The sequence below is a fragment of the Styela clava genome, chromosome 8 (assembly GCF_964204865.1).
Source record: "Styela clava chromosome 8, kaStyClav1.hap1.2, whole genome shotgun sequence".
In the NCBI taxonomy this organism is placed as follows: domain Eukaryota; kingdom Metazoa; phylum Chordata; class Ascidiacea; order Stolidobranchia; family Styelidae; genus Styela; species Styela clava.
The window spans coordinates 8218105-8232079 of NC_135257.1; the positions used below are offsets into that span (position 1 = coordinate 8218105).

General features: G+C 37.6%; 3 protein-coding genes across 3 annotated transcripts; all 3 read left to right on the forward strand.

The window, feature by feature from the left end:
- Positions 1–748: 748 nt before the first annotated feature.
- LOC144425814 (zinc finger protein 474-like) lies at positions 749–4770 on the forward strand. The gene has a single exon (XM_078115504.1). The coding sequence runs from the start codon at positions 2136–2138 to the stop codon at positions 3765–3767; it is 1632 nt and encodes a 543-aa protein (XP_077971630.1). The 5' UTR covers positions 749–2135; the 3' UTR covers positions 3768–4770.
- A 4891-nt stretch (positions 4771–9661) lies between these two features.
- On the forward strand, positions 9662–12396 carry LOC144425681 (protein GVQW3-like). The gene has a single exon (XM_078115187.1). It carries the CDS (start codon positions 10169–10171, stop codon positions 10679–10681), a length of 513 nt encoding a protein of 170 aa, XP_077971313.1. The 5' UTR covers positions 9662–10168; the 3' UTR covers positions 10682–12396.
- Positions 12397–12454: 58 nt separating this feature from the next.
- LOC144425680 (R3H domain-containing protein 4-like) lies at positions 12455–13531 on the forward strand. The gene has a single exon (XM_078115186.1). The coding sequence runs from the start codon at positions 12529–12531 to the stop codon at positions 13405–13407; it is 879 nt and encodes a 292-aa protein (XP_077971312.1). The 5' UTR covers positions 12455–12528; the 3' UTR covers positions 13408–13531.
- The last annotated feature ends 444 nt before the right edge of the window (positions 13532–13975 follow it).

Genomic DNA, 13975 nt, shown 5'->3' on the forward strand with positions numbered 1-13975 from the left:
GTCATAACTGAATGATTGATTCTATGCGTTCAGTAATTTATGTGTCTTGAGGACCCATTAGAATGACAAAGTCACATATAATTACATAGTTTAAATATTATCTTCCAAGTATTCAAGGTTCCATTTTAAGATCAACAGGTATTCAAAAATTCATATTTAAAAATTGTTGTTCCCTAAGTTCATGATAATTGTGCTACCGCGCTGATTTGTGAATCAAGCTGATTGATCAACTGAGCAGAATGATTCCAAAATCCCATGATATAGAATGTCCCGCACTTATAACCCAAGTCTTTGATTCAACAACCGAACCATTTAACCCAGTGGCTCCAGGACCGCCCGCTGGAAGATTGTTGGGGGTCGGTTAATCTAAGCCCAACGTGTAACATTAATTGTACTGTGCCTTTGAAAAATAAATCATCCTCGTTGTGGCTCTATCTATCCCTATTGCAGGAGTGACCAACCCGCGCTTGCGAGCCGTATGCGGCTCTTTTCACCTTGGTTATTTTTAAGGAAAAAATGAGTTGCAAACTACGATTCATCATGTTTCGAATAAACAGATTATGACTCATCATGCATTCTTCTTTTACTTCGAAGACATACCAACGCCCTCAGTCACTTTACCCTGCAATGGCCAATTATTACCTCACAATCAAATAATTTGTTGTAAGACGCGTAAATTGCGATTCAACAGCTTTCGTAATCTTATCGCAAACGAAGTTCGTCGGAAAAACGCCCAGTTTACCATTTGAGCATTTGAGCAAGTAATTGAAGAGTAGATAAAACGGGTGGGCAAGGTTTGGTTGTGACAGCATCAGGCGGGTCGGATTTGTCCCGCGGGCCGTAGTTTGCCCGTGTCGGAAATAAAATGTGACAGATTATGGAAGACTCATTCTGAGACGGATTGTTTGAAATTATCTCTAGTCTCAGATGAGGCTGCAACTGACTTGAAGATGATCGATCGTTATGAGGAAGACCAACTAAAATGCGCTTTAAAGGAAGGGACCATTAATGGAAAAATATCCCAATGTCAAACGATTGTCGATGTTTGGGTCAACATACGCCTGCGAATCTGTATATTCTACCCAAAACACGTGAAATCAAAGCATCTGTTCTGACACCCATGTGAGAGAATGGCTTCGATTGACTACAACGACATGCAAGCGAGGATTGTTCAATCCAAGGAATGCCACTAATAAGTCGCATGCATATTATAAATGGCTTGTAGATTTCTGTTATAATCATGTTGGTTAGTGACATTTACAATGGACTAGTATTCCAGCAGAGCTGATTATAGGCATATTTGATGTTCATTTGTGTTCTTGTCCATAATGTGGCTCTTCGAGGTGCACTTACGTCGAAAGGCCACGCTTGACTACTTTTGGTTCATCACATATTGGTTGCCTAGCGACTTCTGACGCAAAACTAGTCTTGGAGAGGCGCCTGTTTTCAGGTATTGGAGTTAGGATAGGAATATTGTACGTTTGTGAATGTGATAAGAAAAAGTAAGAACAGTAACCGAACTAATAAAAACAATAACCTAATTAAAGTATTCTACACGCAATTTTGGTTAAGTCATAGTTTTGTGAATGGGTGAAGAAATTGAAATACCGTACTTAGACAAAAAGTTTGTTGGGTAGAATCTCATAAGTTCCACCAAGTCAATCACAGAGCTTAGCCACATTGAGTTGAGTCAATGACCTGAGCATTCCCAACATTGCGTAATAGTGATACAAAAAAGTCACAAATTTTAATTCGGCACAGACCTTGAGAAACTTGAAAGCATTTACCAGGAAGGCGAAATATGAAATTTTGATAAATGGCCACAAGAGTAAAAAATGTTTTTCCATACATTATGAATGTAACCAAATTCTGTTAGAGGTTTTTTGAGCTGCATTCTCACATTTGGCACTAAAATATTAATTTTTGATCACCGAAATACCTAGGTCTGTATTTCGATTTTACCTATATTCCTATTCACACTTTTCCAGAAATCATGTGATTCTGAAATATAATTCCAGTTCGATTTTACCTATATTCCTATTCACACTTTTCCAGAAATCATGTGATTCTGAAATATAATTCCAGATCAGAGTCTTGGGTTGTGCGCAGATATTCCATTATAGTAAATTTGAGTAATGGGGCCGCCACGATTTCCTGTGTGTTATATTTGTGGCCGTGAATTTGGCTCTAAATCGATTAGCATTCATGAGCCAAAATGCTTGGAAAAATGGAACATTGAAAATATGAAATTACTCCCAAAGATGAGAAGGCCCCAACCCAAAAAACCAGAGCTTTTACCTTCATTGAAAGGTGGTGGTACGCAGTCAGCTTCTAAGCAGCAGGTGCAGGATTATAATGACTTGGCATGGCAAAGTGCAATGGCTCAACTTATTCCTTGTGAAAGATGTGGACGTACTTTTCTTCTTGATAGATTGGAGGTTCATTTGAGAAGCTGCAAGGGTAAATCACGTCCACAAACAGTAATATTGAAAAAGAGAAGCCGGAGCAGGCAGGGTGATATTGTTCGCCCTGTGATCACCAATACAAATACATATGATTCTGTTGAAGCATATAAAACTAGAACGTTTGGAACACCACAAACCGCAAATGATTCAAATCAAACGGCAGCAAAAAAAAGTTTTGATATTCCATCACTTTCACAAGATGGCCCTAGTAGATCGACGTCAAGATTTACATCCATGAACAAAAGTGAACCAGTACACTCAAAATCTATAGGCATCAGCCCTCACCCTCCAAATAATAGATCTGTGTCGCACAATCGTTCACAAATTGCAGCAACAAATTCAGATCAAAGTGTTGAGCTCACTAATGTTTCACATTATGGCACAAAAGATGCATACAATATTAAATTGCAACCTGGTAAAGCATCAGTATCACCAATGCAGAGAAAACCCTATATTACTGATAGAAGGTCATTATCTAGAAGCATGATGATGGGTAAATCTCACACTGCAAATCCTTCACGTGATTTTAGAGGGAATCTTATTGCGAAATCGACACCAGATCCAACGGGAAAACTTCAATTGAGAGCAAAAACTAGCATGACACTTCGAACTTCGCAGAGTATTGCAGAAAGAAGATCAATGCCAACTGGACCTCAGATTATTTCTCAAAGACAGTCTTCAGAGTCATACCCTACTCTGCCGTTTTTGAAGCACAAAAGAAGTGACATTCAACTAAAATTGAATGAGGAAAAGTTATCTCGCACAACATCAAAAACTGTTACTGGAGATCGAAAGCAAGGCACTAGTGAGCCACAAACATTAGGAACAACATCTTCATTAAGAATAAACAGAATGTCACAGGCTCTGACGGAACTTAATGATCGAACAAGAAAACCAAAAGCTGAAACTAAACAAAATGCGGTCTTAAGGCAGAAATACATGATGCCCAAACCGCCTCCAAATAAACCTAAAGTTAGTCCTATGAACCATCAGCCATTTGTGTTGTGCTACATTTGTGGAAGAAAATATGGTTCTAAATCTATCTTGATACATGAACCTCAGTGCCTTGTAAAATGGAGAAAAGAAAATGATGAACTGCCGAGAAAGCTACGTAGACCAGAACCGAAAAAACCAGAGATTCGACCCATTGATGGCACTGGGCAGTATTCTGTAGAAGCTTTCAACCAAGCAGCCTGGGAGGCATCACAAAGTCAATTGCTACCTTGTGATCGATGCGGGAGAACGTTTCTTCCAGATAGACTTCTTGTTCATCAGAGATCATGTAAACCTAGGATTAAATAGCATTGTACTCTAAGGAGTCATCATCACTGTATAATTTGTTTTGAATTGAATTTGAACATAATTCAGGAATGAATACAAGAGGCACTGTCTAATCAGTATATATTACAACTGTAATTTTACTTTTGTGAAATTGATTATGAATATCATGACCTCTCAACATAGAACACCATAGAAACAGCTGAATTTATTAACAAGACCCACATTGAAATAAAAATTTCATTCTCAATCTTTATGTACAATCTAGATAGTAAAGAGTTGCTTTCATTGCTAAATTGGGTTTGTTAGGATATAGTCTGGTGGTATAGTATTCTGAATATGACACCGGGATAGTCTAATATCCGAACGCTTTCATGTTCAACATCATGCTGTTGTATGGATATATATATAATCACCATTTAAATTGCAAGATACTGCATAGGTTTGATAGCACTGTCACTATTTCTTTGTTTAAACCATTTTCATTATTACTATTAAATTCATTTTTTATTCACAGTATCGTCTATTTTGCAGTATTGCTATCATACAAAATGAAATCAAAATCAAAACTCATGAATTTACTATTGCATTGAATTTGTGGTGACTATGGGTTTGATATATTATCAAGCATACCTTGCATTTACTAAACGAATGGTACAAACTCAGTAAAGTTGTTCAGTTCTTAACCATTCAGTTCCTCTTTTTTATTACTTAAGTTACACATTCACTAACTATATTATCAAGCACCTTTTTCATTTTTTGAATGAATGTTATTTTATTTACTCAGTAAAACTGTTCAGTTCTCAACCAATCAATTATTTTTATGAATTAAGTTGCACATTTAGTATTCTATCAATAATATTCAATTTGCATGGCCCTGCCATAAGTATCATATTTTATTTTTATGTATAGTATATACGCACTTAGAAATATTTTTATTTGTCTATCCGCTTTTTTCCTTGTTTTTTTAAAATATCTTACACATTTTATTCATATATTTTTATGTGCTTGCAATACATACCTTGGTACAAATTATTTCTTGTCGGTATTTTCTGTCTATCCTACATAGAGCACATGCAATAGAACTAGGGTTACCATATTTTTGTGACTTCAAATCGGGACGCCTTGAATGACAACGACCCCATAGCTGTGATTTTATAACTCCACATTTTCCGATTTTACTACATAGGCCTACATTCCCACATTTAAAGCTCGGCTGTCTTTATTGACCATATTGTTATCGAAATTTCATGCGCATATTCTCTGTCCAAATATTGGGTTCAGTTCGAAAAATAGGAAGGAATTGATGTTAACGATACTGGTACAAATAATTCGAATTTAGACTAATTAGTATTGGTTTTACATGCGATGCGTCTGTCATCAATGGGAATCAGCGGGAAACGAACGCATTCACCTTCAGTAAGTAGCCTAGGCTAGCGCTGCGCTGCACAGAAACAACAGTAACGAGAACATGTTTGTGTATTATGCTGGAAAAGCGGGACTTTTGGCTGACTTATCAGGACGGCGGGACAAAACGCTGAAAAGCGGGACTGTCCCGTCTAAAGCCGGACGTATGGTAACCCTAAATAGAACCTACCGTCATTTAACTAAATTAGTGATGACCCACGAGAGGCCGCGTTTCGCCATATTACCCCTCATCGGATCTGGATCTCCTCTCTCCGAGGTAAAAGTGATCTTATCCTTATTATAAAGCATTAAATCGTGTCCACAATCAAAAATAATCACAAAAAAGATGGATAGATGGCCTACGACATTTCAATATACAGCAAGACCGGTATAAACAGACATGTTAGCACAAGCAATGAGAATATTCTCATTGGCACGAGGTATTCTGAATAGTATGCTTTTAGTTTGAACAATTGTGTTTATTGCCAATACACGAACACATACAAGACAACATGGCGCACAGCGAGTTTTGTCTATCGCCTTTCTATTATATCTAAATATGGTAACATAAGTATAGTAAGTTTATTTCGACTTAATGATCAGCGTAACAGACAATAATATAATTGATAAAAATATTAAAAACCGATTATGTAATCAGGGGAGCAAATAAAACCGTATACGTAAGGGTACAGAATTCGAGTCGGAAACTTTTGCCAAAAAGAAGTGATAGGTGTTCACTCACCTCAAAGAATTAAATTAATTCTCACACACAAATCCACAGAGATATAAAGTCAGAAAAATTTGAGAAACTAATACAAAGTATTGGTTAACATAACTAGTACTATGATACCTAATATCTATGATTTCGCTGCACTATTTCTCTAGCATGTAGGTCTTTTAATTTGAATCGACGTTTCCCAACCGGGGAGGAATTCCTCCACAGGGACGAATTTTGCGTTTCAGGGGACGAATTTCGCTTTGTATGTATATTTATTTGCCTCAAAAATTTAACAACTTCTGCATAATAATCAAACAGTAAAACAGAGACGGGATACATGTTCAAGACCTTACTGGCCTAAGACACAGATGTGCGACATGCACCTCTAACAATTATAACAGCAGTTTCGGACTGCTGCGTTATAATAGGACAACTAACATAAAATAGGCTTTACAAAAAAAAAACTATAGTAAAATACACAAGACAAAGAGGTACGACACAACGACGATATGTAGAATAAAGTCAGATAGTTTATGGCGCGGCGGTGTGGCTCAACGGGCTAAGCGTTAGGAATACGCTCGCCACCGCACCTCTAACTACTCTGCGTGGGTTCGCAGGTTCGAATCCCATGCAGGGATAGTTATGTGCGAGAGGATTGCTGGACTCCTCGCCGTCGTTGGGTGGTTCACGTAACCGCTGGTCGGTTACGGCTTCCTCCACCACCAAGTCCATGCTTCCGAAAACAAACAATACAGTAAAACTAATCCCATACCCGACTTGAAATGGTACCCGGACGAGAGGCCGTGGTTCGCCATATGGATAAGCCGTCTTATCGGCTTTCCCCCTCCCCCCGGGATAAATATGTATATCCTATCCTGTATATCCTATCCTATCCATGGAGATGAGTCTCACGAGACACATAAAGATTTGTTCGGGACATAAACTTGCCAGAAACCAGAGTTGAATGGGACAACGGCACGAGAAAAAAATTGTAAAAGAGGAATGTAGAAATCCTTAGCGGGAGTGTGACTTATAAATAACACCACCTATAGACCCATAAAAGATTAAAAAGGTAGATTAGTTTTCATGCATATTGAGAGAGGAATAAGGTGGAAACCACTGCATCAGATCATATCTCGGCCAACATTGTTGTTTCTAATTTCCTATTAAAGTTTGGTTCGGAATATTATATATTTTTAATCTGGTCTTACCTGGTTAGGAGCCTCGATGACCTTCAACGGTCTTGCATAATTGCCAACACAAAACAATGTGTAAATTGGATAGTTGCTTTATATTGTTTTTCATTGTTTGTAAAAATAAAATCTCTCTCTCTCTCCTTTAATTTGTGTAGTGTGAAACGGGCTCATGGCAAGCGATATTTTATTAAAGTCGACTTTGGCGCAATCTAAAGCGTATATGTAACAGAGCCATAATACAAGCGAGGCAATGCTCAGACCAGAGCCTGACTCTGCTCAGACAATGGACGCCACCTTGTGCCTATTGTTCTCGGCCATCCAACACGGCGCCTTATGAGAAGTTCGCACACAATTAATGAAACATACCTATTATTTTCACAAATATTTAAGGTAAATAAATTATGAAGGTCGCGTTTTGAAGGAATCTTAGCCGAACATGCTGATATCATTTCATTAAATTATACATTTATAGTACATTGAATTGTCTTTGAAGACAAGTATACCGGTTCCGAGTTGCTCCCGAAGTACGTCAGCCATTCTAATCGTCATAATTAACCATTTGACAATGGCGTTCCTTATGACGTCATCGATAAAAAGTTGTATTTGTTCGTCGAAATTACCGGCCGACTCAACTGCGCTTCAATGGTCGTTTCTATTTCCTGGTTAACATTTTTCATTTGTCAAGCTCCATAATACCCTACTGCTCAGCTCCAAGCTGTGCTAGATTGTTGCAGAGACATGTTACAGCGTCAAATTGGGGTATCACTATAAGAACTTCGAAAAAATTACCAAAAATGGTTCTACGGAGTGTTTGTGGTCAAATTTAACGCATTAGATAATTTTTTATCCTCAATCACGTTATATTCCATAAGAATATTCCATAATAATTTCCCATAAGACTCCATTGTTTCGCGTTTCCCTAATATGGCACAAGATGGCGTCCATGAACTTGTTTACATCAAAGTGACTATCACTTTGGTTTACATTAGGCAAGTTGCTGAAGTTGGTTGCCGGCCGTTTTGGCGTAATCAACGAAAAACCTAATTTTGTCGCTTTTTAGTGGAAACGTTAGAGAGAGAGAGTTTATTTCATTTTGTCAAACCAAGAAAACAATTTATGCACACATAAACAAATATCAAAAAAATAGTTTTCGGTATATGACTGGGGGGCAACGATACGACATTTGGCGGTCATCAGAGTCAGTTGCCACCCAATTATATTAAATAAGCATAAAAATAACAGGTTCGTGTCAATATATCAATGTCTCTCACGATTTATACTATGTACAATATTTACATAAATTTACTATTTTCAATTATGGAAGCATTCTTTTAAATAATGGGATTTTGCACAAATTGAAATTATATTGCAAAATATAAAATGATCAAAACGAAAAAAAGTGGGAAAGCTGGTCAGACAAGCTACCCCTTATTTGGGTAACTTGTTTTATTGAATGAATTTAAGTTAAACATAACAAGTGGGATTTTGAACAAGCGAATATGGGTAGAGTTCTATTCTACACACACTAGTGCAATGTGCAGATGCATGGGTTGAGTCATCAAAACAATTAGAATTTGGTTTAAACAACAAAAAAATGCATTTCAAAAATGCAATACATTGTAAACTTTGTATAAACAAACATTCGATATTAAAATATCAAGAAAGTTGATGCAAAAACAAAACAGTTGACTTAATGTAGGAATAAATAAGATTCAATATTTCATAACACTATGTGAAATGATTCAGAACACTTTAAAAATAAACATCAAATATTAGTGTTTGTACATAGAAATAGAACAATTCATAAATCAAGGCCATTTATCCAGATTTTTACACTAATTGGTAGTAAATGGATTAATTTATCATAGATTGGCCAGGGATCTCAATAGAAAAGTATTGAGATATCGTTGGTAGGTCAAAGGTTGATGAAAAAGAGCTAATAACTTAGTATATTAACTTCATAAGATAGAAAAATTCGGATGTCTAAAACGCTGCTCCGGATGTTGTTGATGATGCGAAGTCGACATGAGCAATGAAAGCTGAGCAGACTCTGTCGACTCCATTGAGTATTTTATCAAGATTGATTTTAATGATTTGTTATCGTGTACCGGTGGCGGTACCGGTACCCGAATTTTTAGGATGTACATAGGCTATGGATCTTTCTGATGTGATGTTCTTTATTTTTTGTTGTTGTTCTTATTTTTGATGTTGGTATTTCATATCGTTATAAAAAACTTAGCCAATTAACGACTAACATAATAACATACCCCGAAATCGAGCAGAGTCATACGGTAGTCTACTTCCTCGTTTTCTCGCCACTTTGGTCGTAACGAACCTGATATGACAGAATCGCTTTCGAGTTCGTTATCGGCGGCACTATTTCGGCTACACTTTATGACACGGTTGTGACGCTGCGGGGACGTAATTTTTGGATCAAGTAGTTAGGTGGGGGTTACTGGGACCTGGGTTAGGAATGACATATGCAAAAATGATTACCGGTATGTTACTAGACGTATCCTGAGATAGATCCTGAGCCTGAGATGTAGATCATGTTTTTTTTTTTGTATATATACCGTATCAGCTGTACACTGGTACATGACTGAGATTATGACAAATACCAATTTTATAATGTTTGGCATTGGTTATTGATCAATTTTCAAGTACGGTATAGGTTCGGTATTCATTTTCAAATTCGTTAGTTTTCTATACCGTTACCGGTACCAAATACGTACTTGGGCCATGTTCACAACACGTCGTAAGTACTTCTAGTTGGCGTGGCACAACCATTTTTACATATGTTATTCCTAACACCCACCTGACTAGTCATTCGAAAATTACTACGACATCACAGTAATGTACGACGGTAAGGCTAAAAAGAAACGGGACAGACGTCACAGATTGCGCAACACGATTAACCATCGGTAATCAACACTTTTACAGTGTGGCGTAACATGTGTTCTTTGTTTAACAGCTGTTTTTACACAATATCGCAATTATTTTTGCTTTTTAGGAGCCATAGGTGAATGTGATTAACTGCTTGTTGAAAAAAATTGCCGTGCGAGATCTGATTGAGTTTTTTTGGCGATAGGGGGTTCAATAAAAGAATGACGACTGAGCAAAGAATTAACATTAAATTTTGTGTCAAACTTGGAAAAACGGCGACTGAGACTTTGCAGATGTTGCGTGATGTTTATGGAGATTCTTCCATGTCCAGAACAAGAGTTTTTGAATGGCACAAGCGATTTGTGGAAGGCAGGGAGGATGTGGAGGATGATCCGAGGTCAGGGAGGCCTTGCACTTCCACTACTGATACCAACATCGAAAAGGTTTGGCAGTTGGTTCGCAGTGACCGTCGCTTAACAATTCGCGTCATTGCCAACGAAATTGGGATGGACAAAGAAACGGTCCGCACCATTTTGGTTGACATTTTGGGCATGCGAAAGGTTTGTGCCGAAATGGTGCCAAGGCTGCAGACGAAAAACTCTTGGAAAACATCATCACAGGAGACGAGTCATGAGTCTTTCAATATGATCTGGAAACAAAACGACAGAGTCGTCAGTGGAAAAGTGTGTCCTCTCCCAGACCAAAGAAAGCCCGCATGGAACGTTCACAAGTGAAAGTGATGCTGATCGCCTTCTTTGACCACCAGGGAATGGTGCATCATGAGTTTGTTCCCCAAAGACAAACAGTTAACCAACACTTTTACAAGGAAGTTCTGACTCGTCTTGTCAACAAAATTCGTCAGAAACGAAGATCTTCCTGGGCAGAAAAAACTTGGATCTTGCTACACGACAATGCTCCTGCCCACACAGAAATCACCACGTTGCATCATCCACCTTATTCGCCGGACTTAGCCCCTTGTGATTTCTTTCTTTTTCCAAAGCTGAAGGAGATTCTCAAGGGAGACACGCTTCCAAGGAGTCGAGGATATCGAGACCAGCGTCACTAGACACCTCAAAACCATCACAAAAGAAGAATTTTCACAGTGCTTTAAAGCGTGGTCAAAAGAATGGAAAAGTGCATAAAAGCCAATGGGGAATATTTCGAAGGGGACAAGTAGAGATGGCTTAGGGCGTGTATGTGTTAGACAATGTGGACATTGTACGATATGCATCTAAATAAACTTCTAAATTCAATAGTCCCGTTTCTTTTAAGCCACACACCCCCAGCACTATACTACTGCACTAACTAGTAACTGTCATCCAAGACATGCAGACGCTATTTTTCTCGTCAGAACGATCGCAATATGAGTGAAATTGCTGGCGTTCGTTATAGTTGGCGGTGATGCAATTTCGGGCGATTGTGGCTATACTTTGACAAGCCATTTGATGTGATTGGGAGGTCATAGTGACGTAATCATTGGATGACGGAACCAGGTTGTGGTCAGAAATAACATATGCAAATATGGTTGTGCCACGCCAAATGGAAGAACTTAGGGCGTTTAGTGAACAGGCGCCAAATTAACCTCTATCTTCAAATCTTAATTTGTTGTAACGAGTGGTGAGTCGTGAGCGCTTGAATTGAATATATTCAGATAGTTCTTCACTGCTTGAGGTCACTGGTTTGCATTGCTGCATTGGGAAATAGGCTGCCAAATGAATTTTTAGCCTTTATCAGTATATAGATCCAGACATTTCTGCATTTGCCACATTCTGACATTGTTTTATACCAGTGATTTTAATTAGCAGTAACAGTACTGCAGTAACATCTGATAGGCTGTAAAGCAGGGGTCGTCAAGCTACAGCCCATTAACAAAACGGTTGTATTGACGATTATATTCTTTACGTGAGCGAATTTGTTTGAGACACTAATTATATTATAACCTGACAAGTATATAATTCCCAATCACCCGTTTATGGAGCCTATAATTGATAATAATTAGACAAACGGCAACAGAACGTAAAAAAGTGCGAATGGTTTAATGACGCAGAAAATATTCAAATGATCAGTCTTCAAATTTAACTTAATTATGTGTGGAAAAATGTGATTTACTGCCATTCCTTCGGTTTTTAATTTTCTAAAAATATGTGGGGCCCGTCAATGACTTGCAACCTTTAATTTTGGCCCACGAACGACAAAAGTTTGCCAACCCCTGCTGTAAAGCATGTTGATAAATGTCTATGATTCATGCATAACAGTATAATCTGCGTTTCCAATAATATAGTTTTTCCATTTGTTTTTTGATCATTTTCTTAGACAAGGCAGTAAGGTTTAATTGCTAATGAAGTGCTAATTACTATCTACAACTGTATCTAGTGTGAATGGGAAAATGAATTTTTAGTATTTCATTACTTTGTCGTTCGAACTTAGTAAATTCTCATTAATGAAACAATGAAAGTACCGGTAGTACTTAAATAAGCAATATTACGTACATAAACATTATTTAAAAATGTATTTCCTTCACATCATAGTTAGGTAATAGTCTAATAAATAAATAGGCCTTAGTTAACCTCAATTAATTTCAATGGGAAAACTTGTTCCAGATAATGAGATTGATGGTGATAGCCATCAGTTAATTGCTGACATTTGTGAAAGCCCAGGATCTGTTAACCAAGAAAAATTGCAAAAGCGTAAAAGCCATGGAAGAAGGCCGAAAAATTTAGATCGAGTAACATTAGCTGATGTAACTGCAACCTGTACAATAACTTCACCCAATAGTAAGGCTAAAGGGAAAGGAAAACGCCGCCAAAATAGACTCGAAAATGTTAGGTATCTGTTAAGTTTATGGAATAAAGAAGATGAAGATGATGATTCTGTGATGCTTGATGAACCTATGGAAACTAGCTTCTCTAAAGTTGTAACGGATGATGAGAGCAGGAAAATTTGGAATGAATTCTCTGCACTTTCTGGAGAGGAACAAGATGAGTATCTCGCTTTTATTGGACAGAGTGAAAAACGAAGAAAGGAATGGTCCAAGATTCCGACAGATGTATTGAAGCCATCTGGAAATCCAGCCTTCAGAAATGATATTTGTGACACAACAGTGCACTTGGAAGATTTGAATAATGATGAATCTGCAGTCGCAGATGCATGTTATAGAAGAATAGAACGTCGGTTAAGAAGCGCTCTCAATAATAAGCACATACCCATTGGTATGTTGGAAAAGTTGGAAACCGACCTGACCAATTTTTTCCTAAAATGGCCTTCATCAAAGTACACTTCAGTGTTGTCAAGTAGTTATGAAAGGCTATTGATGCATGCTCTCTGTCAATATCTTGGCCTGATATCACAAAGCATAACTTGTATGGATGGTCATCGATGTACTGAAGTGCAAACTAAAACCCAATCATCATTTCATCCTCCGACAATATCTCTCTGTAAGTACATAAGTGAAAGACTGTAATGGCATTGCAAAATATTTTATTCTTGAATATTGTATCCCAAAATATAAATTATAACCAAGTGCTTCTATCAAAATATTTTAGACATTATTATGAAAATAATAAACAGAACTAGGAAATATATTAGATATATGGTGATTTTATGCTTGATCAGGGTGTTCTTCCTTCCTTGGCCATGTGTGATATGTGGCACAGATGGCCCTTTTGCATTGCTATCCTGCATTATTACAACTATTTTGTGGACTCCTTCCTTGTAGAGCAGGGGTGTGCAACCTTTTTCGCAAGTGAGCCAGATATTAATAACTGGATAAAACCGCGGGCCGCACCCTCATTTAACATAGGCTTTCTTCTGTTCAATGCAGGCTCAGAAAAGTGTCTTTTTGGTAATGATCTTGTGGCATTATTAGGGGTCCTTGCAGAAATGATGGGTTAAAACGCATAAATTTACTGTTATTTAAATTTAATGTCACACCGACTTTAAACGAATTCAGTGAGAAATTTGACGCTGGATTTTTTTCCCACTACTTTTATACAAATTTGCTTTAAGGAAAGTCCTAGCGATTTGATATC

Bases quoted from the DNA above. Each gene is read 5' to 3' on its own strand.
- LOC144425814 (XM_078115504.1), top strand. From the start codon at position 2,136: ATGGGGCCGCCACGATTTCCTGTGTGTTATATTTGTGGCCGTGAATTT.
- LOC144425680 (XM_078115186.1), top strand. From the start codon at position 12,529: ATGGGAAAACTTGTTCCAGATAATGAGATTGATGGTGATAGCCATCAG.
- LOC144425681 (XM_078115187.1), top strand. From the start codon at position 10,169: ATGACGACTGAGCAAAGAATTAACATTAAATTTTGTGTCAAACTTGGA.